At 45.1% G+C, this 23,032-nt stretch overlaps 1 protein-coding gene across 4 annotated transcripts in view; it reads left to right on the top strand.

The window, feature by feature from the left end:
* LOC129855533 (low-density lipoprotein receptor-related protein 8-like) overlaps positions 1-17,344 on the top strand; it is a 258,688-nt gene extending 241,344 nt beyond the window's left edge. The window contains exons 14-19 of one of the 4 annotated variants that reach the window (XM_055923305.1): positions 240-381; positions 2,525-2,677; positions 3,157-3,555; positions 11,157-11,225; positions 14,045-14,217; positions 15,821-17,344. In XM_055923305.1, coding sequence (XP_055779280.1) covers positions 240-381; positions 2,525-2,677; positions 3,157-3,555; positions 11,157-11,225; positions 14,045-14,217; positions 15,821-15,859 — 975 coding nt within the window. In that variant the 3' untranslated portion in view covers positions 15,860-17,344. Of the gene's footprint in view, positions 1-239; positions 382-2,524; positions 2,678-3,156; positions 3,556-11,156; positions 11,226-14,026 lie in introns of all 4 variants that reach the window. The other 3 variants (XM_055923303.1, XM_055923302.1, XM_055923301.1) reach the window with 3 other exon arrangements.
* Positions 17,345-23,032: the final 5,688 nt, after the last annotated feature.

Genomic DNA, 23,032 nt, shown 5'->3' with positions numbered 1-23,032 from the left:
TGATATTCGATCATAAAAATGGTCATTGAGTTGCCTTAGAACGTCCTGGTCATACTTAGATGTGTCTGTGGCAACAATGGGGCCCCCTTATCTGCAGGCAGATATGACTTGAGCCTCTCCATGACTCCCAGCGATTGCACAGCCTCCCGTCCCTCTGCCCCGTGCACCTTAGAAGAAAAACTGCTTATGGTATGTTGAGGACTGAGTCTATCCCATCCCAACTCTCCCCTGTCTTCCAGGACCGTGTGTACTGGACAGACCTGGAGGATGAGGCGATCTACAGTGCCAACAGGCTAACAGGCCGCGACGTGGCTACGCTAGCCGAACACCTCAACAACCCTCTGGACGTAGTGGTGTTCCACGAACTACGGCAACCCAGAGGTGAGTGACAGACGCGTACAAAACATGAAGAACACCCGCTCTTTCCATGACACGGACTGACCAGGCGAATCCAGGTGAAAGCTATGATCCCTTATTGATGTCACTTTGTCAAAATTCACTTCAATAAAGAAGGATTTGTAAGCCTTGAGGCAATTGAGACATGGATTGTGGACGTGTGCCATTCAGAGGGTGAATGGGCAAGACAAAAGATTTAGGTTCCTTTTGAACGGGGTAGTAGGTGCCAGGCGCGGCGGTATCTGTCAAGAACTGCAACTCTGCTGGGTTTTTCACACTCAACAGTTTCCCTTGTGTGTCAAGAATGGTCCACCACCCAAAGGACATCCAGCCAATTTGACAGAATTGTGGGAAGCGTTGGAGTCAACTTGGGCCAGTATCCCTGTGGAACGCTTTCGACACCTTGTAGAGTCCACGCCCAACGAATTGAGGCTGTTCTGAGGGCAAAAGGGTGGGGCAACTCAATATTAGGAAGGTGTTCCCAATGTGTGGTATACTCAGTGTATACACACATACAGACAGTAGTAATAGCAGTAGTAGTTCCAGTATTTATGTTGTAGTATTTTGGGGGATAGAGCACTGGAACAAAACTGGCTGTGTTATTTTGCCTGAGGAAGAAATGGGTCAAGTGCCAAAAGTAGATGTCCTAACCGACTTGCCAAAACTATAGCGTGTTAACAAGAAATTTGTGGAGTGGTTGAAAGACGAGTTTTAATGACTCCAACCTCAGTGCATGTACACTTCCGACTTCAACTGTGTCTGCTTGTGTGTTACACTGGAAAATGTGTATGCCTCCTTTCGTGGTGTGTGTGTGTGTGCGTGCAAGCATGTGCGGTGCACGCCTGTGTGTGTGTGTGTATTGTGTTTTGATCCTTTGTTTTTCCCCTTCTCATTCAGAGGCATGCCAGTCTTGTCTCAGTGCCAGTAGAGTGGAGCTAATTAAAGTCTCTCATTATTAAATAAAGAGCTCTACTAATAAAATACAAGTCAAAGAATTAAGCATGCCAGGTCCTAAAGCTGGAAACAAAACCACTGGTTCTAAATGAGGCAATATATGAATGAACTACTGCTGTGCTGCCTGCTGCAGAGTTAGACTGCGTCCCAAATGGCACCCCATTACCTACATATTGGTCAAAAGTAGTGCACGATATAGGGAACCGGGTGCAATTTGAGACTCAGATTTAGTTTATCATGTACAGTATCTCCAAGGTGAAATATTTATCATAGTGCTACCTCTGCAGAATTGGTTTCAGGAAGATTTCGCTACCCTATTCTCTGTCTTCCTTTGGCTTTGGCTCATTCTCTCTGCAGGAATGCCCACCAGAACTGTTGCCAGATAATTTCATGTTAATTTCTCTATCATAAGCCGCCTCCAACGTCGTTTTAGAGAATTTGGCAGTACGACCAACCGGCCTCTCAACCGCAGACCCTGTGTAACCACGCCAGCTCTGGACCTCCACATCCGGCTTCTTCACCTGCGGGATCGTCTGAGACCAGCCACCCGGACAGCTGATGAAACTGAGGAGTGTTACTGTCTGTAATAACGCCCTTTTGTGGGGGGAAAACTCATTCTGATTGGCTTGACCAATTTCCTCAATAAAATTGTTGGAATTGTTGCATGTTGCGTTTATTTCTTTGTTAAGTATATTTCCCCCTCAGCTTTTCTTTTTTTGTCTGTGTGAAACTGAACTTTGAAGCTAGCTGAGTTTCTGTGCGAGCCGAGTATTGCACGTTCTCTGCAGGGTTTACAGCATCCTCCTGTATAACAGCACACATCCCATCCCTTATTATTGTCATCCTCTACCATCTCGTCTTCACGGTTGCATAATATAGGGAGCATGAAAGCCGTTTCTCAAGTCCCTGGAAGCCCAGTTCAAAGACGCTCAAAGACGCTCTCTCAAGTCAGTTTTCGACCGAGTGAGGTGTGTGCAGCCTTATAGGATGGGAAGGGGGTTGTTTTGTAACGTAGCTTAATATTTGTGAGACTTTTTGCCGTGCTGCCACCTCCCAGTGTTCTTGAACTTGGGATTCTATTTGAAGTCATTGTTATATATGGCGGGCGAGAGAGCGCACCTGTTACCCACTTCGCAATAATGTATGATATGTCTCGGTTGTTTCCTCTCCCTAGCTCCAGACAGCTGTAACGTGGGCAGTCTACCTAACGGGGGCTGTGAGTACCTGTGTCTCAAAGCCCCACAGATCACAGACCACTCCCCCAAGTACACCTGTGCCTGCCCCGATGACATGGAGCTCGGGCCCGACATGAGACGCTGTGTCACAGGTAAACTCTTTAAACCGTGTCACACACTTTGTCTTCCCCCACTTTACAGCTCTCCCACATGATAACAGATGATGATTCCATCTGCCAATCAAACTGTCCTCTGGGAACACTGTTTCTTTTCCTATCCCCCTCTCTGAAGACTCTCTACGTCGAGAGAGAGAGAAAATACACACACACACACAGGCCACCGGGCAGCCTAACTGTACTGCAGATACTCTCTCTGTACCAGAGAGAAACTGAGTAAATACAAAATGATGTGTTCCCTATAATGTGTGCTCGACAAGCATTTTCTGAGTTGTAAGTGCAGAGAAGGCAGTTTTGAGTAGTTCAGACCCATTTTTGTTGATGTCTGTTCATGTAAACTGTGCAGCTACCGCTGTCTGTGTCTGTTTACGAGGAAAGGCTTGTCTGTGCTATCAGTCGAGCTGCCAGCCTGATAACTCTCGGGTCTCTGTTTAATGTGCGCTTCCCCCCTGCAGTCAAACCCAAGACAACCACAGCAGCTCCTACCACAACCACCACTACTTCCACCCCGGCTCCGGCTACAACCACTACTACAACCACAGCTACATCTACAACCACGACTCCAACCAGTACAACCACAGCTGCTCCCACAACCACCTCCACAACTGCGCGGCCACATACGGCCAAAGCCACACGTCAGCCCAGCACCACGCGGTCGACCACAGCTTCGACAACGTCCCCCCCTCCTCCTCCCCCCAGGAACACAGCTTCATGGAGGACACCCCCCTCCACCTCCTCATCCACCACCGCGTTGCCTGCGACCTCCACCCCTGGTCCCCGCTCCACCTCCGCGCGCAGCCCCCCTCTACCCCCGAACAACATTCAGAGAGAGAACGCTAACCTCTCCCACCGCTGTAAGTGGCTTTCAGAAGTGTGTGTGTGTGTGTTTGTGTTTCCGTGAGGGCGTGTCTATACATGTATATACAGATGTGCATCAACAATGACGCACTCTTGTCACAACGACGGAGCAGCTCCTCTCCCATTCAAATTTCCTCCTGAGCGCTCTTCCCTCTGTTCTCCACCTCTCTTCTCTTTACCTGTGACAGACAGTTTGAGTGTGTAATGACAGACTAGGCCACTCTCTACAGTGTATGAGAGCGTCAGTCAGTACACACGTCTGTCCACCCTGCCTCTCCTCTCCTCGTCAGAGGGGTGTGGCTTTCCTGTCAATCAATCACATTGATTTTTAAAGCCCTTTTTACAACCAGCAGTTGTCACGAAGTGCTCATGCAGAAACCCAGCCCGAAAACTGTCAGCGCTAACTTACGCTTGCAGACCCGTTGTCCCTTCCCATTGTCCCTTCCCATTGTCCCTTCCCTCATCTGTCATCTTGAGTCCTGCAGACCTGGGATCACTTTCTTTCTCTCGCTCTGCCTGTCTCTCTCTCCCTCTCTCTCTCTCTCTCTCTAGGACTCATTCCCTTTTCCCTTTTGTTGTCCTCCTTTCAAACAAGCTTTATTGTCAACGACAGCTTGAGAGCAACATACTGTGTATGGAAAATGACAATGAAAATGACTTAAATTGCTTAAATTGTGTTTCCTGGGCAATCTTTTTTTTAAGACAACAAAGTCAGTTGTGATTCTAGTTGTGACAATGGGAAACTGCGTCTGCGGTGAGCTTTGTTAAAACTGTGTGCTGAACAGACAAATAGAAAATCAATGATTCAACTTACACCACTTTCATCGGGCTCTTTCAGCTTGCACTAGATAAAGACACACAGCAAAACACACTGGATGACTCGCCACGTATGTACAGTTGCAGTCGGAAGTTTACATACACCTTAGCCAAATGCATTTCAACTCCGTTTTTCACAATTCCTGGCATTTAATCCTGATAAAAATTCCCTGTTTTAGGTCAGTTAGGATCACAACTTTATTTTAAGAATGGGAAATGTCAGAATAATAGTAGAGAGAATGATTTATTTCAGCTTTTATTTCTTTCATCACATGCCCAGTGGGTCAGAAGTTTACATACACTCAATTAGTATTTGGTATTATTGCCTTTAAATTGTTTAACTTGGGTCAAACGTTTCTGGTAGCCTTCCACAAGCTTCCCACAATAGGTTGGGTGAATTGTGGCCCATTCCTCCTGACAGAGCTGGTGTAACTGAGTCAGGTTTGTAAGGCCTCCTTGCTCGCACAGGCTTTTTCAGTTCTGCCCACAAATTTTCTATAGGATTGAGGTCAGGGCTTTGTGATGGCCACTCCAATACCTTGACTTTGTTGTCCTTAAGCCATTTTGCCACAACTTTGTAAGTATGCTTGGGGTCAGTGTCCATTTGGAAGACCCATTTGCGACCAAGCTTTAACTTCCTGACTGATGTCTTGAGATGTTGCTTCAATATATCCACATAATTTTCTCACCTCATGATGCTATCTATTTTGTGAAGTGCACCAGTCCCTCCTGCAGCAAAGCACCCCCACAACATTATGCTGCCACCCCCGTACTTCACGTTTGGGATGGTGTTCTTCGGCTTGCAAGCCTCCCCCTTTTGCCTCCAAATATAACGATGGTAATTATGACCAAACAGTTCTATTTTTGTTTCATCAGACCTGATGACATTTCTCCAAAGAGTATGATCTTTGTCTCCATGTGCAGTTCCAAACCGTAGTCTGGCTTTTTTATGGCGGTTTTGGAGCAGTGGCTTCTTCCTTGCTGGGCGGCCTTTCAGGTTATGTCGATATAGGACTCGTTTTACTGTGGATCAATCAATCAATCAATCAATCAATTTTATTTTATATAGCCCTTCGTACATCAGATAATATCTCGAAGTGCTGTACAGAAACCCAGCCTAAAACCCCAAACAGCTAGAATGCAGGTGTAGAAGCACGGTGGCTAGGAAAAACTCCCTAGAAAGGCCAAAACCTAGGAAGAAACCTAGAGAGGAACCAGGCTATGAGGGGTGGCCAGTCCTCTTCTGGCTGTGCCGGGTGGAGATGGATATAGATACTTTTGTACCTGTTTCCTCCAGCATCTTCACAAGGTCCTTTTCTGTTGTTCTGGGATTGATTTGCACTTTTCGCACCAAAGTACGTTTATCTCTAGGCGACAGAACGCGCCTCCTTCCTGAGTGGTATGACGGCTGCGTGGTCCCATGGTGTTTATACATGTGTACTATTGTTCGTACAGATGAACGTGGAGCCTTCAGGCATTTGGAAATTGCTCCCAAGGATGAACCAGACTTGTGGAGGTCTACAATTTTCTTTCTGAGGTCTTGGCTGATTTCTTCTGATTTTTCCATGATGTCAAGCAAAGAGGCACTGAGTTTGAAGGTAGGCCTTGAAATACATCCACAGGTACACCTCCATTTAACTCAAATTATGTCAATTAGCCTATCAGAAGCCTCTAAAGCCATGACATAATTTTCTGAAATTTTCCAAGCTGTTTAAAGGCACAGTCAACTTAGTGTATGTAAACTTCTGACCCACTGGAATTGTGATACAGTGAATTATAAGTGAAATAATCTGTCTTAAAACAAATATTGGAAAAATGACTTGTGTCATGCACAAAGTAGATGTCCTAACCAACTTGCCAAAACTATAGTTTGTTAACAAGAAATGTGTGGAGTGGTTGAAAAACAAGTTTTAATGACTCCAACCTAAGTGTATGTAAACTTCCGACTTCAACTGTATATATATATATATATATATATATATATATATATATATATATATATATATATATATATATATATATATATATATATATATATATATATATATATATATATATATATATAGCGAACAGACAGTGTTGTATACTTGTATTCCACCACTATGGTAAAGCACCCAGTGCTCTCCCACATATCCCAGGTGATAGAGAGCCACCGTCAGGCCAGAGTTTGTTACGACAGTCTCCGGGAAGTGTTAATATTGATTAGTGTGTGTAGTAGTTATTTACGAGGAGGGTTTGTACATAAAAAGTAAGCAGCAGAACCAGCCCAGGCTAAATTATGAATGTGGTGAGCCTGCCCTGGAGTCTGGACTATACAGGTGGAACCATTGCTGATCACTCTACAGACACGGTGTGGTGGGAGCGAGGGAGGGAAGCTGGGGGGGGCAGAGAGTGGAATAGAGAAGAGAAGAGGGAGTAAGGAGATGGTTGTGATTTGGCAATGTGGTACAGAGAGGAGGGGAAAAGAAGGGATGGGAAAGGTATAGTTTAAGGGAGAGAGAGAGAGAGAGCGACAGAGAGAGAGCCTAAGGGTGAGAGGAGGAGTTAGAGAGTAGAGGACAGAGAGAACAGATGGGAGTTAAGAGGAGAGTTTTAGTGAGCTGACAGAAAATGATGTATAGAGGAAGAAGAGGGAGAGAGTTTTAGGAAGAGTTAGGAGGGGATGCTCCAGTAAGCAGCCTCTCTCTGGTCCCCTAACAAACCAGACTTCAGAAGCAAAAGCATGTTCCAATGTTCTAAGAAGGGGGACATTGCTCCTACTACTACACCGCAAACATTCGAAGGGAGGGGGGCGGAGATGGACGGGGGAAAATGGGACACGACGAGCGCTTTTCCCGATTTTCCCGAACCCACAGGCCGCGTGTGTTATTCCGAGTTGGTTGCACAACGCACGTCGGAGGGTTGTTGCCGACATCAGCTGTTACACGTGCGTTGCATTACGCTGTGCACGGCAGAGCGGAAAAAGTGCAGGCGCTGCAACTGAAAGATGAAACAGTGGATAGTGGTGTAGTAACAAAACACTGGTACAGCTCACACGCACACCCACAGACAGACAGACAGAGAGAGAGAAAGTGACCCTGCAGGTCGAGGTTCGGAGATCAAAAATGGATCAAGTGTATGTTCTGTGTGCTACTGTAAAATCCCTCCCCGATAATAATGCTCCATAATGAAATTCACTCTTTTCAGCACCTTCAGTCCCCTCATTCCACAGTTCCCACCCTCCAGAGCCTCAGGGTCAGTTCTTTCATAACACATTTTAATACGATTTGATTAATCCCCTTTTGGAGTCTTAGAGCCTATTGGACGTCACTCATGCTTTGGGAACCACATGACATTTCCTCCACTTTCGCTTAGTCAGAAACTACCGTACAATACCTCCAGTTTAGAGTATTAGACTCAGTCACCTGTGTGTGTGTGTGTGTGTGTGTGTGTGTGTGTGTGTGTGTGTGTGTGTGTGTGTGTGTGTGTGTGTGTGTGTGTGTGTGTGTGTGTGTGTGTGTGTGTGTGTGTCTGTGTCTGTGTCTGTGTCTGTGTCTCTGTGTCTGTGCGATAGATTCATTCATTATCTGATTGTGTGGAGGCTATCATTATGCGGCTGTAGTCGTTATGATCTGCCCTGTTAATCTCCCAGGCTAGGCTCCATTATAGCTGGATAATTAGAGTGTTGCTAATGGCCCAACAGCCCTAATGGGGAGAAGGCCTGAGCTCCACACAAACCTGGGTTAGAGGTGAAGGGGAGATGGGGGAGAGGGGGAGATGAGACGGTGGGACAAGGGACCATTAGACAAAACATGGGAGGGGTAGGGAAGAAGGGAGGGCACTACCTCTATTTTATTAATACATTTTTTATTTCACCTTTATTTAACCAGGTAGGCCAGTTGAGAACAAGTTCTCATTTACAACTGCGACCTGGCCAAGATAAAGCAAAGCAGTACGACAAAAACAACAACACAGAGTTACACATAAACAAACGTACAGTCAATGACACAAAAGAAAAGAAAAATCTAAAAATCTATGTGCAGTGTGTGCAAATGTAGAAGAGTAGGGAGGTAGACAATAAATAGGCCATAGAGGCGAAAATAATTACAATTTAGCATTAATACTGGAGTGATAGATGTGCAGATGATGATGTACAAGTAGAGATACTGGGGTGCAAAAAAGCAAGAGGGTCAGTAGTAATATGGGGATGAGGTAGTTGGGTGTGCTATTTACAGATTGGGTGTGTACAGGTTGAGTGATCGGTAAGATGCTCTGACCGCTGATGCTTAAAGTTAGAGAGGCAGATATAAGACTCCAGCTTCAGAGATTTTTGCAATTCGTTCCAGTCATTGGCAGCAGAGAACTGGAAGGAAAGGCGGCCAAAGGAAGTGTTGGCTTTGGGGATGACCAGTGCAATATACCTGCTGGAGTACGTGCTATGGGTGGGTGTTGCTATGGTGATCAGTGAGCTGAGATAAGGCGGGGCTTTACCTAGCAAAGACTTATAGATGACCTGGAGCCAGTGGGTTTGGCGACGGATATGTAGTGAGGGCCAGCCAACGAGAGCATACAGGTCGCAGTGGTGGGTAGTATATGGAGCTTTGGTGATAAAACGGATTGCACTGTGATAGACTGCATCCAGTTTGCTGAGTAGAGTGTTGGAGGCTATTTTGTAAATGACATCACCGAAGTCAAAGATCAGTAGAATAGTCAGTTTTACGACGGTATGTTTGGCAGCATAAGGGAAGGAGGCTTTGTTGCGAAATAGGAAGCCAATTCTAGATTTAATTTTGGATTGGAGATGCTTATTGTGAGTCTGGAAGGAGAGTTGACAGTCTAACCAGACACATAGATATTTGTAGTTGTCCACATATTCTAGGTCAGAACCGTCCAGAGTAGTGATGCTAGTCGGGCGGGAGGGTGCGGGCAGCAATCAGTTGAAGAGCATGCATTTAGTTTTACTAGCATTTAAAAGCAGTTGGAGGCCACAGAAGGAGTGTTGTATGGCATTGAAGCTCGTTTGGAGGTTTGTTAGCACAGTGTCCAATGAAGGGCCAGATGTATACAGTATGGTGTCGTCTGCGTAGAGGTGGATCAGAGAATCATCAGCAGCAAGAGCGACATTGTTGATATATACAGAGAAAAGAGTCGGCCTGAGAATTGAACCCTGTGGCACCTCCATAGAGACTGCCAGAGGTCCGGACAACAGGCCCTCCGATTTGACACACTGAACTCTATCTGAGAAGTAGTTGGTGAACCAGGCGAGGCAGTCATTTGAGAAGCCAAAGCTATTGAGTCTGTCGATAAGAATGCGTTGATTGACAGAGTCAAAAGCTTTGGCCAGATCAATGAAGACGGCTGCACAGTACTGTCTTTTATCAATGGCGGTTATGATATCGTTTAGGACCTTGAGCGTGGCTTAGGTGCACCCGTGACCAGCTCGGGAACCAGATTGCATAGCGGAGACGGTACGGCGGGATTCAAAATGGTGGATTTTTAAAAGTAGAAGCTTGAATTGTTTGGGCACAGACCTGGATAGCATGACAGAACTCTGCAGGCTATCTCTGCAGTAGATTGCAGCTCCGCCCCCTTTGGCAGTTCTATCTTGTCGGAAAATGTTATAGTTAAGGATGGAAATGTCAGGATTTTTGGTGGGCTTCCTAAGTCAGGATTCAGACACGGCTAGGACATCCGGGTTGGCGGAGTGTGCTAAAGTAGTGAATAAAACAAACTTAGGGAGGAGGCTTCTAATGTTAACATGCATGAAACCAATGCTTTTACGGTTACAGAAGTCAACAAATGAGAGCGCCCGGGTTCTGTCATACTATCCAATGGGAGTGATGCTATGGGCCGCAGAGCCTGGATTAACCTCTACATTACCATAGGAACAGAGGAGGAGTAGGATAAGAGTACGGCTAAAGGCTAAAAGAACTGGTCGTCTAGTGCGTTCGGAACAGAGAGTAAAAGGAGCAGGTTTCTGGGCGCGGAAGAATAGATTCAAGGCACAATGTACAGTATGGTAGGATGTGAGTACAGTTGAGGTAAGCCTAGGCGATGAGAGAGGTTTTGTCTCTAGAGGCACCATTTAAGCCAGGTGCGGTCATCGCATGTGTGGGGGGGTGGAACAAAAGGGCTAGCTAAGGCATATTAAGTAGGGCTGGAGGCTCTACAGTGAATTAAGACAAAAATTACTTACCAGCAATAGACAAGGCATATTGACATTAGGGAGAGGCATGTGTAGCCGAGTGATCATAGAGTAGCTAGGCGAGCTGGAGGCACGGCGATTCAGACAGCTAGCAGGCTTGGGCTAGCATGCTAGCAGATGGACCTCGGGGACGTCGCAACGGGAGAGCCTGTTGAAACCCCCTCGGACGGTTACGTCGGCAGACCAGTCGTGACGGATCGGCGGGGACTCCGTGTCGGCAGCAAAGGGTCCAGGCCAATTGACAAAAGACGTAATTGAAGCCCAGGAATTGCTTGATGGATCTCTTCGGCTAGCCGGGAGATGGGCCTAGCTCCAGGCTAACTGGTGCTTGCTTCGGGACAGAGACGTTAGCCAGGAATAGCCACTCGGATAGCAGCTAGCTAGCTGCGATGATCCGGAGTAAAGGTTCCGAGCTTGCGGTGGGAATCCGGAGAAGTGGTAGAGAAAAGCAGTCCGACATGCTCTGGGTTGATATCGCGCTGTGCCTCTAGAGAGGATAGAAGGAGGAAGGAGAGGTGTTTTACTCTGCTTATCACTTGTTCTTCTAAACATTGTTTTTCTCTTTATATTCCCTTTTGTCATTCTTCTCTCTCTCAGCTGGGAATGAACACTACCTTCTGGGTAACAACATAACAGTGGCAATCCTGGGTATAGTGATCCCTGTAGGTGAGTACACGTCTACTGTACCATGTGATGTTTGTCTGCTTCTCCCTGCTTCGTCCGTCCGTCTCCGCGTCTGCCTTGGCCACCCCTGCAAATGACATTGCCTGACTGAAAAATGTGTGTGTATGTGTGTGTGCGTGTTTATTTTATTTTATCAGGAGCCCTTCCTGGAGTCCCCAGAAAACATCAAATACATGACAGAGTACAGAACAGTTATGGACAAGAACAACATAAGATGTTATTAGAATACAATTACAATTCAAAGCAATATATTGTCAAGGCATCAAGAGACAAAAAAAATACCTGAAAATACTATTTAGACACTATTCGTATATACATATTCATGTACTTATATAGAGCACAGTTCAATTAGATATTCAGAAAGAGGAGGGGCGTGTGTGTGGTGTGAACGTGTGCGTGAGTAAATCATGACCACGTGTGAGTGTGTGTGTGTGTGTGTACTGCAGGTTATGAAATACGAGACAATCTATCCTTCTATCATTGAGGTGGACCTAGTCCCCCCCCCCCCCCCCCCCCCACAACAGTATCCTTATTTTCCTGGTTTTGTGCTTCCCATTTAGGTTTGATCCAATAAGCATATAAAAACAACCCCTGTGACAACGTAGGCCTACTGTAAATGGTTAATTCAGCCCTTGTGACAACGTAGTTCTACTGTAAATGGTTAATTCAGCCCTTGAGACAACGTAGTTCTACTGTAAATGGTTAATTCAAGCCCATGTGACAACGTAGGCCTACTGTAAATGGTTAATTCAAGCCCATTTGACAACGTAGGCCTACTGTAAATGGTTAATTCAAGCCCATGTGACAACGTAGTTCTACTGTAAATGGTTAATTCAAGCCCATGTGACAACGTAGGCCTACTGTAAATGGTTAATTCAGCCCTTGTGACAACGTAGTTCTACTGTAAATGGTTAATTCAGCCCTTGAGACAACGTAGGCCTACTGTAAATGGTTAATTCAAGCCCATGTGACAACGTAGGCCTACTGTAAATGGTCAATTCAGCCCTTGTGACAACGTAGGCCTACTGTAAATGGTTAATTCAGCCCTTGTGACAACGTAGGCCTACTGTAAATGGTTAACTCAGCCCATGTGACAACGTAGGCCTACTGTAAATGGTTAACTCAGCCAATGTGACAACGTAGGCCTACTGTAAATGGTTAACTCAGCCCATGTGACAACGTAGGCCTACTGTAAATGGTTAACTCAGCCCATGTGACAACGTAGGCCTACTCTAAATGGTTAACTCAGCCCATGTGACAACGTAGGCCTACTGTAAATGGTTAACTCAGCCCATGTGACAACATAGGCCTACTCTAAATGGTTAACTCAGCCCATGCGACAACGTAGACTTACTGTAAATGGTTAACTCAGCCCATGTGACAACGTAGGCCTACTGTAAATGGTTAACTCAGCCCATGTGACAACGTAGGCCTACTGTAAATGGTTAACTCAGCCCATGTGACAACGTAGACCTACTCTAAATGGTTAACTCAGCCCATGTGACAACGTAGGCTTACTCTAAATGGTTAACTCAGCCCATGTGACAACGTCGGTCTACTGTAAATGGTTAACTCAGCCCATGTGACAACGTAGGCCTACTGTAAATGGTTAATTCAGCCCATGTGACAACGTAGGCCTACTGTAAATGGTTAACTCAGCCCATGTGACAACGTAGGCTTACTCTAAATGGTTAACTCAGCCCATGTGACAACGTAGGCCTACTGTAAATGGTTAATTCAGCCCATGTGACAATATACTGTAAATTAGAACAAGAGCTCATCCAAATAACATTGTGCCTGAAGACCATAGGGCATCAGGGCTTAACCCCTCTTACATATTACCCATGTTATCACATGCTACAGTATATAGCCCTTTGGCTTAAGATGGCCAGTACGGATACTCCAGGATAAACCTCTATTATGTCTGAATTGACTGGTGATCAGCTTAGTGTGTAAATGACCTTGCTCTAGCATACATTATGTCTATAATTGACTCTTCAAAATGAGATATCCCAAACCCCGGCCCGTTAAAGACATCCGACTGTGTCTCTCACCCTCTCCTTCCTTCCCTCGCTTCGTTCCCCGTTTCCTATCTCTAAATGGTCAATGAAACGGTTCATTCTCACCCAATGTTTCTGGGGAGCTTCAGAGCTGAGCTATTTGGAGACAAAAAGCAGATATTTTTATTTATTTTTTCAAATGAATGTTTACACGAGAACAAAGGGGTTTCTTGGAATTCAGGCTCAATCATGGAAGGGTCTCCAGTTCCCCCCCACCCCCAACAATAGACCAATTAGACTGGGCCTTCCATGGGAATACCGCCATGCTCCGGCTGATAAGGAAATTAGGACTGGGAACGGCAGCCAGACATGGCTTAATCTTTTTCCCTATTCCCATTCCCACCACTACACCCCCAATTCCCTGTTCCTGGAATACCACTATACCCAGCCATGGATTCATTGGAATGCTGTGTGTGTGGTCATATGTGTGTAGAATAGCCATGTGTGTTTGTGCACGTGCAATGCTTCTTGCTAAGTGTTTGTGGTTGGGTGTGGGTGTGAATGCGCATTCATGTGTCTGTGTTCAAGGGTGTATTTGTTTTGTATTTCAATAGGTGTGTTTTTTTTTCTCGAGAGACTGTGTGTGCATAGATTGATTGCCGTGTGTGTAAGAGCACATGTACCGTATGTGGGTATGCGAAAGCTCCGCTCTGCCTCCCCTGGCTGTGTTAACGCTCCCGCCGTGTGTGTGTGTCGCTGTGTGTGTGTGTGTCACACACGCAGTTCCTATCCTTGCCACAGTGGTCATCGGCCTGCTCTGCACCGCCGGCTTCCTGGTCTGGCGTAACTGGCGCCGGAAGAACACGAAGAGTATGAACTTCGACAACCCCGTCTACCGTAAGACCACGGAGGATGACGATGACGAGATTCACATCGGCCGTACGGGAGAGTCCATCGGTCACGTCTACCCTGCTGTGAGTGGCAGCGCCCACCAGCCATTCATAGCCCTGCCCCTGGGGGGCGGGATCACAGACAGCAACTCCCATTGGTACTCTGGGGCACCCGTGCACCCTGCCGGCAAATGAGTTGCGAGTGGGTGGGACTTGGAAGCAGAGAGAGAGGGTTTGGGTGTGTGGGTCCGCGGAAGTCTCCTTAGGTCTGTGGAAGAAAGGGAGAGGCTTACATCCTCACACACACATACACACACACTTAAGTCACAAAATCATTCCAAACCCACCCTTAGTCAAAAACACTCACATTGACATTGAGCCCTTCATCACCAGTCTACCACTACATTATCACTCTCTCCATTCACCACTTTTGACAGTATGTGTTACTGTGCTATCGTTGTGCGTTAGGGAAGCACAGCGCTCGGTGTTTTGAGCTTTATCTTCTCACCTCGGAAGACTTGGGCTTGTATCCCAAATGACACCCCATTCCCTATATAGTGCACTGCATTTGATCAGAGCCCTATGGGCCTATATAGGGAATAGGGTGCCATTTGAGATTCAGACTTAGTGAAGGGAGAATCCCTGGTTTTGTTCCTTTGGAGTGTAAATTAGGCACAAGGGGAACGAAAACCAGAACAGAAATTGCACCTTAGATGATGGGACAATCTTTAATCATATTAATTTATTCCAGATTATTCCGGTTTTATATGTATTTCTCTATGTAAATAAGTGTTTTGTTTTTCTAGCAGTGTATTTGTAAGGTATCTTAGATACAGACGAGCAGGTAAACATGAACCAGAGCAGACAAAGACAAAGAGGTGGGATGGGTTAGCGCTAGGATCAGTTGGCATGGCGACACGTGTGGCTGTGGTGGCGCCGTGTGGTAGGGACAGCGGGAGATGGGCGTAGGTGACAGGTTATACACACACACACACACACACACACATACACACACAGTTGGTATGCTACAGTGTTGTGCTAAGAGGCCGTGCTGAAAACCTGCTCCCCTTCAGAGTGCGTGGTGGGGAACAAGCTTCCTCCTGTGCTTTTGCTCTTCTCCTCCCCCTCCTCTTCTTCTCCTCTTCTCCTCCTCTTCTCCTCTCTTCTCCTCCTCTTCTCCTCTTCTCCTCCTCTTCTCCTCTTCTCCTCTCCTCTTCTGCTCCTCCTCTTCTCCTCCTCTTCTCCTCTTCTCATCCGCTTCTCCTCTTCTCCTGTCTTTTACTGTACTGTGTGTTAGCTGAATGGTGTGTCAGTCAAATAGAGACGTCAGAGTGTCCTGAGGTGGATCAGGCGTCCTTCTCTGTAAGCGCATGCAGCTCTCCTCACATCGCGGCCAAATCAGTGTGCCGGGGATCGAGGGATGAGGAGGAAGAGGAGTGTGGGATCTGCAAGGAGAGCTTCTCTTCTCTCTTCTGCTCTGTCGCTCCTCAGATTTCTTCAGATTTCTCTGATTTTTTTCAACAACAAAACAAATTCCACTGCCTTTTCTTCTATTTAGCCTTCTGGCCTCTCACTCCTCTCTCTGTCTCTCTCTCTCTCCCTTTTTAGCTTACCTTTTCACACTCGCACACCCAGACACACACCCAGACGCACAGTGTGGTAACATTGTTTTATCTGCTCTCTGCAGCGCGTGGCGCTCAGTCTGGAGGATGACGGATTCCCCTGAGGGGCACGCCATGTCCCCGTCCACGTCCTCCCCCCTCCGTATCCCGGGGCGACCACACTGCAGAGGAGAGGGGCACAGAGAGAGAGAGAAAGAGAGTCTGCTCGTACCGTACACCCCCCATGGACAGGGGGGGGTTATCTTTTACTTATACGTGTACCCCTCAACCCGTGTCACTAAAACACGTCCCCCTCTCTCTCTTACTCCTAACTAAAAACATACTACTACATTACTACTACTACCACTACTACTAGCTACTACTGTGCTGTCCTCTGCCCTTCTCTCAGCCCCCATTAGTTAGTAAGTTACTGTAGTTACCAGTAGTGGTGAATGCTGCTGTGTGTCTTAATGATGATTAACATCATTGCCCCGTCAGAGCACATGTAAATAGATGCTGGCTGGACCTCCCTGAGCACCTTGCTGTAGTCTACTTTGCCAGGAACAGAGGAAAGGCCAGCTGTGTTTTAATTATTATTTTGTGTTTGAATTTTATTTATTGTTTGTGTTTTGCTGGTGTAAATATGATAAGCCGGACCAGGCCTGTGCCACTGAGGATAGGCTACGCGTGGGCAGAGCCAAGTTGGATGGTGGTGAGGGGGGTAAGAGAGCGGGTTTGTAGGGAGGGGCTGTTGTGCCAGAGGGCAGCGCCACAAGAAGAAGCAGCAGGGCAGAACTCGGGGGATGGAGGATTATGGGTAATCCGCTCTGCTGGCATCAGAGATACACAGAAGTAACTAGATAATAAACAGGTGTACAGGGGACGGGGTGGAATGGGGGATGGGGGCGGGAGACGAGAGAGGAGGGGGGTCTTTTTTGAAACTAGGAACTGTACAAGCCCTGCTGTTGTTGGACTCTGTCTGGGAGTAGGTAAGACTTTGGAAGAATTGTTTTGAGTGACTCAATAGAAGAGGAGCCATTGTTCCAACGTCAAGCACTGGATTTAAATATAAGGGAAAATGGCCACATAATAATGCTACAATTCTGAATATGAGGGACCAATGGAGAGGCAGAACATGGCTGTCTGAGTTCTCCTGTGTTAGTCATTGCACTGTTGATGAGAAAAATGAGAACCTGCTGATTGAAGGTACTGAATTCAACTACTCCCATCTGTTTTCTGCAAGAAAGCACATAGGCTTGAGCCGGTACACGTTCTAGTACATGCACACACGGACACAGAGAAAACACATTTCAGGCAACCCGATTGTGTCATTTCCCCCCCGCACTAATTGGGCTTTTGACCAATCAGATCACCTCTGAAAAAGATCTGATATGATTGGTCAAAAGAAAGATTTGTGGGGGAATCTGAATGGGGCTACATGTCTAAACGCAGCCAAAGAAGCACACACATACAAACATCATTTGGCAGGCTGCATTTGTAGCGCTCACAGCACAGCTCACTGGTTGATTGGTTGATTAATGATAGCTATACATCATGGCTCTCTTTCTTCCAGTAGAAACGTCTGCTTCCAGGGTCCCCTGGGGGGGGGGGGGGGGCTGACAGGAACAGGAGGGGTCTTCCAGGATTAGATCTGCCCTCCTCTCCAGAATGGACCGCTCTGCTCCGGAACTCTGCTGAAGATGAATGGAAGTGATTTATCTCTGTAGAACGCTGCTGACATGGTGTCCTGTTATAATCTGACACGCTCTTCCAACACAGCCTTCAGTAGGCAGTTACTGTAGCATCGTTACACTAGCTACTGCTGGTCTCAATAGGAAGTTAGTCTCTTTCCACGACTGTTGTTTTGCCCATCTGCAGATCCATGCCATGTGCTACTCTACACATAAAAGTGGATTTGTGGTTATTGGAATTTATTTATATTGAGTGAACTGACCAACTTATGTGGAACCCAGAGCTTCCGGAACCCACAGTTGTCTCTGCGGCAGTGTTCAGAGGAACTGTATTCGTCTCACGTTTCACTGAAGGAGACATTTTACTGAAGGACAGTCTAAAAATGGTACTATGTTCTTCTATCCTTAACGCTATTCATCACGCAAGGTTGTAGTTTGTGGACTCCATCGATTCTCAAAGGCAATACAAAGTAACAGTGCAGCGTTTACAGTGCACAATGCCCGCTTGACTGAGCTTGGTTTATTTAACACATCTATACATAGACAGTTTGTTTATGGGTATCATTTAAGAGCAGCCGCTGACGATCTGTATACTTACGGACGTGTCGGTTTTGCTCTCAGGCGAACCATGTGATCTAGATACAGTCCCTTCAGAAAGTATTCACACCCCTTGACATTTTCCACGTTTTGTTGTGTTACAGCCTGAATTTAAAATGGATTTAAATTGAGATTTTGTGTCACTGATCTACACACAATACCCCATAATGTCAAAGTGGAATTGTTTTTAGAAATGTTTACAAATTTCAAATAAAAAGCTGCAATGTCTCGAGAATAATTATTCAACTCCTTTGTTATGGCATGCCTAAATAAGTTCAGGAGTAAAAAATGTGCTGACCAAGTCATGTAATAAGTTGCATGGACTCACTCTGTGTGCAATAATAGTGTTTAACAGGACTTTTAAATGACTACCCCATCTCTGTATCCCACAGCTACAGTAAGATTCCTGAGTCAAGCTTTGAATATCAAGCACAGATTCACCCACAAAGACCAGGGAGGTTTTCCTATGATTCGCTAAGGGCACCTATTGGTAGATGGGTAAAAGAAAAAAGCTGACATTGAATATCCCTTTGAGCATGGTGAAGTTATTAATTACACTTTGGATGGTGTATCAATACACCTAGTCACTACAAAGATACAGGCGTCCGTCCTAACTCAGTTGACGGAGAGTGAAAAGAAGGAAGCCCGTACAGAATAAAAAATATTGCATCTTGTTTGCAATAAGGCACTAAAGTAATACTTCAAAAAATATGTCAAAGCAATTAACTTTATATCCTAATTACAAAGTGTTATGTTTGGGGCAAATCCAATACAACACATTACTGAGTACCACTTTTCATATTTTCGTTCATGATGTTGGCTGCATCAGGTTATGGGTTTGCTTGTCATTGGCAAGAAAGGATAAAACGAAACGGAACAGAGCTAAGCACAGGCAATCTTAGAGGAAAACTTGGTTCAGTCTGCTTTCCAACAGACACTGGGAGACAAATGAACTTTTCTGCAGGACAATAACCTAAAACACAAGGCCAAATATACATTGGAGTTGCTTACCAAGACAACATTGAATGTTCTAGTTACCTAGTTACAGTTTTGACTTAAATCGGCTTGAAAATGTATGGCAAAACTTGGAAATGGCTGTCTAGCAATGATCAATAACCAACTTTTTTTTTTTTTTTTCACCTTTATTTAACCAGGTAGGCAAATTGAGAACACGTTCTCATTTACAATTGCGACCTGGCCAAGATAAAGCAAAGCAGTTCGACACAATACAACAACACATAGTTACACATGGAGTAAAACAAACATACAGTCAATAATACAGTGAAAATAAGTCTATATACAATATGAGCAAGTGAGGTGAGATAAGGGAGGTGAAGGCAAACAAAAAATATATATAAATAAATAAATAAATATATAAAAAGGCCATGGTGGCGAAGTAAATACAATATAGCAAGTAAAAAAAATAACACTGGAATGGTTGGTTTGCAGTGGAAGAAGGTGCAAAGTAGAGATAGAAATAATGGGGTGCAAAGGAGCAAAATAAATAAATACAGTAGGTAAAGAGGTAGTTGTTTGGGCTAAATTATAGATGGGCTATGTACAGGTGCAGTAATCTATGAGCTGCTCTGACAGCTGGTGCTTAAAGCTAGTGAGGGAGATAAGTGTTTCCAGTTTCAGAGATTTTTGTAGTTCGTTCCAGTCATTGGCAGCAGAGAACTGGAAGGAGAGGCGGCCAAAGGAAGAATTGGTTTTGGGGGTGACCAGAGAGATATACCTGCTGGAGCGCGTGCTATGGGTGGGCGTTGCTATGGTGACCAGCGAGCTGAGATAAGGGGGGACTTTACCTAGCAGGGTCTTGTAGATGACCTGGAGCCAGTGGGTTTGGCGACGAGTGTGAAGCGAGGGCCAGCCAACGAGAGCGTACAGGTCGCAGTGGTGGGTAGTATATGGGGCTTTGGTGACAAAACGGATGGCACTGTGATAGACTGCAACTTGACAGAGTTTGAAGAATTTTTTAAAGAATAATGGGCAAATATTGTACAATCCGATGTGCAAAGCTCTTAGACAATTACCCAGAAATACTCACAGCTGTAATTGCTGCCAAAGGTAATTCTATCATGTATTGACTCAGGGTGTTGAATACTTATCTAATAAAGATATATTAGTGTTTTATTTTCTATTTCAAATTTTTCTTCCACTTTGACATTATAGTATTTTGTGTAGATCGTTGACAAAAAAAAAGACAATTAAATCCATTTTAATTCCACTTTGTAACACAACAAAATGTGGGAAAAGTCGGTGTGAATACTTTCTGAAGGCACTGTATCTGCACATGTCCGTTAACTGGCACCGTGTGTGTTTCGTTTCTTCTTTCATTTCTGTGTGTATGTACTTTAGGATAACTCTTTTCTTAGGATCTGGAACTCTATGCTAGTTCAGCTCAGATGTATACATTGCATTAGGAGCATTATATAGAGCGTTGGTCTTTCTATGGATGTTTTAGTGTCTTTAACCCTAGTGGCCAGTATCCTTGGCAGCCATGGAGTGTGTCCAGAGCCTTGAGATGATCAACTCAACATGTAAGCGATCAGAAAACTCTTGATGCTTCAACATCTCTCCGCTACTATATGCCGTTGAAGCACAGAGATCCTTTAAACACTGAAGGAGTCGTTCTTCGTTTCTGATGGACACTAAAGGAACAGTGATTTCACAAGGCTCTGGATTCTCCACGGCTCTTAGGTCCACAAATAGCACAAACCCTCAGTAGATGTGTTTGATCGAGTTCTCTTTAACCATCCTCTCCTCTCCCATCCTTTTCTCTATGCATGTTCTAATGGCGGATCCTCACTCAAGGGAGCCAGGCCCATGCTGCTCCATCATCAGACTGTGTTGTGACTAACACCACTCACATCATATCACCTCTCAATTCAACTCTCGCTCAATCTCTCTTTCGCCTCATCTTGGCCATTAACACTTTGTTTTCACAAGGGCTATCTTTCTGGAAGGGTCGACTAAACACACTGGAAGAACGGGAGGAAAAGGAACCACTGTGGAGTGGGACACACCCACGAGCTCAAGAACCCTCACCAACACTCTGGAAGGGGAACCCAGAGATGACCCCAGTACAGTGTTTGTCTGTGAAAGAAACCCTACCTGATTCTGGAACCCTTAGTGATTCTCCTCCATGCTCTGTGTGTTGTTATAGTTAATATAACCTAGTGACTCTCCTGCTGGTTGGTTTCTCTCTGTGTGAATAAGACATAGTCATTGTCCCTCCTCAGTCCTCACAACAACACTAGTTGTTGTTTTACTGGATGTGTAACACTTGAAGGATAATGCTCAGTTCAGAATCCTTTTTTTATTTTTATTTTTTTTACCTGTCAGTGTTGTAAAATGGGTGTGGTGGGGGATATGAGGTGGCTTTTGGGGGTTTCAGAGGGGAGTGTTTGGGAAGGAAAGGGAGGGAGAGGGGTGTTCATAAGGAAATGTAAAATGTTCTCGGTCAAACCTTCATTCCACAGCCGTATCATAGCGGATACATTTTGTACCTTGTTTGTTGCACAAACTTTTCAAGAAGCCTTCTGCACTGTGTAAAGGGGACATAGGAGGGGAGGGGAGGGGTGACCGATCGTTACAGTCCGGTACAGTTTTGAATCATAACTTGTAAATACGTTTTTATACAACAAAACTTTTGATAATGTTTTCAACATGCAGTGCTTTGCAAAAAAATATTCAGACCTCTTGGATTTCTTTACATTTTGTTGTGTTTACAAAGTGGGATTCAAATGGATTTAATAGGCTTTTTTTTTGTCAACAATCTACACAAAATACTCTGTAAGGTCAAAGTGGAACAAAAATTCTAACATATGTTTTAAGATTAATACAAATTAAATAACAAAAATATTGGGCAATATTGCATACATATTCAGCTCCCTGAGTCAGTACATGTTAGAAACATATTTGGCATTGATTACAGCCAGGCATGTGCACAGATAAGGCTCTACCTGTGCAGAGCACATGCCACTTTGCCCTTCCAGTCTCCAAAGTGCCGTTTTCGGCAGTGGCAGATTTTTTTTTGGTACACATTTTGTGTCCGTTCTGAATCCACTGGCAGCAATTCGTCGTCAAAAACAGTAGGGCAGGCCTCCGTCTATATTATCCATGTAAAATAGTTTCGAAATCAACTACGGAGGCATCTTTGCCAGAACAATAATAGGCTACCTGGTGATTTGATTGATCATTTTCACATTTCCGATAGGTTCGGTGGCTACTGGCTATACAGTATGTATAAAGATAAGCAGCTGTAACATCGTACTTACTTCAATACTATGGGATGAAGATGTAACACACTCTGGCAAATTTATTACGATATTTGTGAGGAAGATCAGGGCTACCCGGCTGGCAACGAGCACTCTGCAGGCAGGCTGCCCTCCAAAGGAATGCCTCGGTGCAGAAAGAACATGCTTTCTATCCGATCCTGTAACCTTTGCTACAAGTAGACCTTTTCTTGCGCTGGACTGCAGAGCGGTGACATGATATATCCATAATTGATATTGTCTGCTAACATGAATGAATACATTTTTCAAATGCAGGTGTAATACGCAGTTTATTGGCATTTTGATGGATCAACGTTTATGGCTGTAATGATTGGCTACATTTGCACAGCGATTGTGCACGCGCATGTGTTTGCTCGCGGGCCGCACGTTTGGTGCTTCCCACTCATTTTGGGGGTGTAGAGGGTCAAAAAGTTTGAAAAGCACTGGGATACATGATAGTCGGTAGAAACAAATGGAGTTGGGTTGGCTAGAGTAATGCTAGCTCACTGGGCACACACTGGTTGAATCAACGTTGTTTCCAAGTCATTTCAATTAAATTATTAAAATCTTCTATTTTGAAAATCTATTTTGAGTGGAACATTTATTACAGTTCAAAATAGTTTTGCCCAAAACTTTACTGATCAGATTGTGCAGATTTCCGCTCTTGTATTAATTGCTCAAGGAGTCTTTGACCAGGGATGCGGAAAATATTTGCCCATTATTCTTTGCTAAA

Source organism: Salvelinus fontinalis, chromosome 5, assembly GCF_029448725.1.
Source record: "Salvelinus fontinalis isolate EN_2023a chromosome 5, ASM2944872v1, whole genome shotgun sequence".
Taxonomy (NCBI): Eukaryota; Metazoa; Chordata; class Actinopteri; order Salmoniformes; family Salmonidae; genus Salvelinus; species Salvelinus fontinalis.
This window is presented reverse-complemented; position numbering and strand designations above follow the sequence as displayed.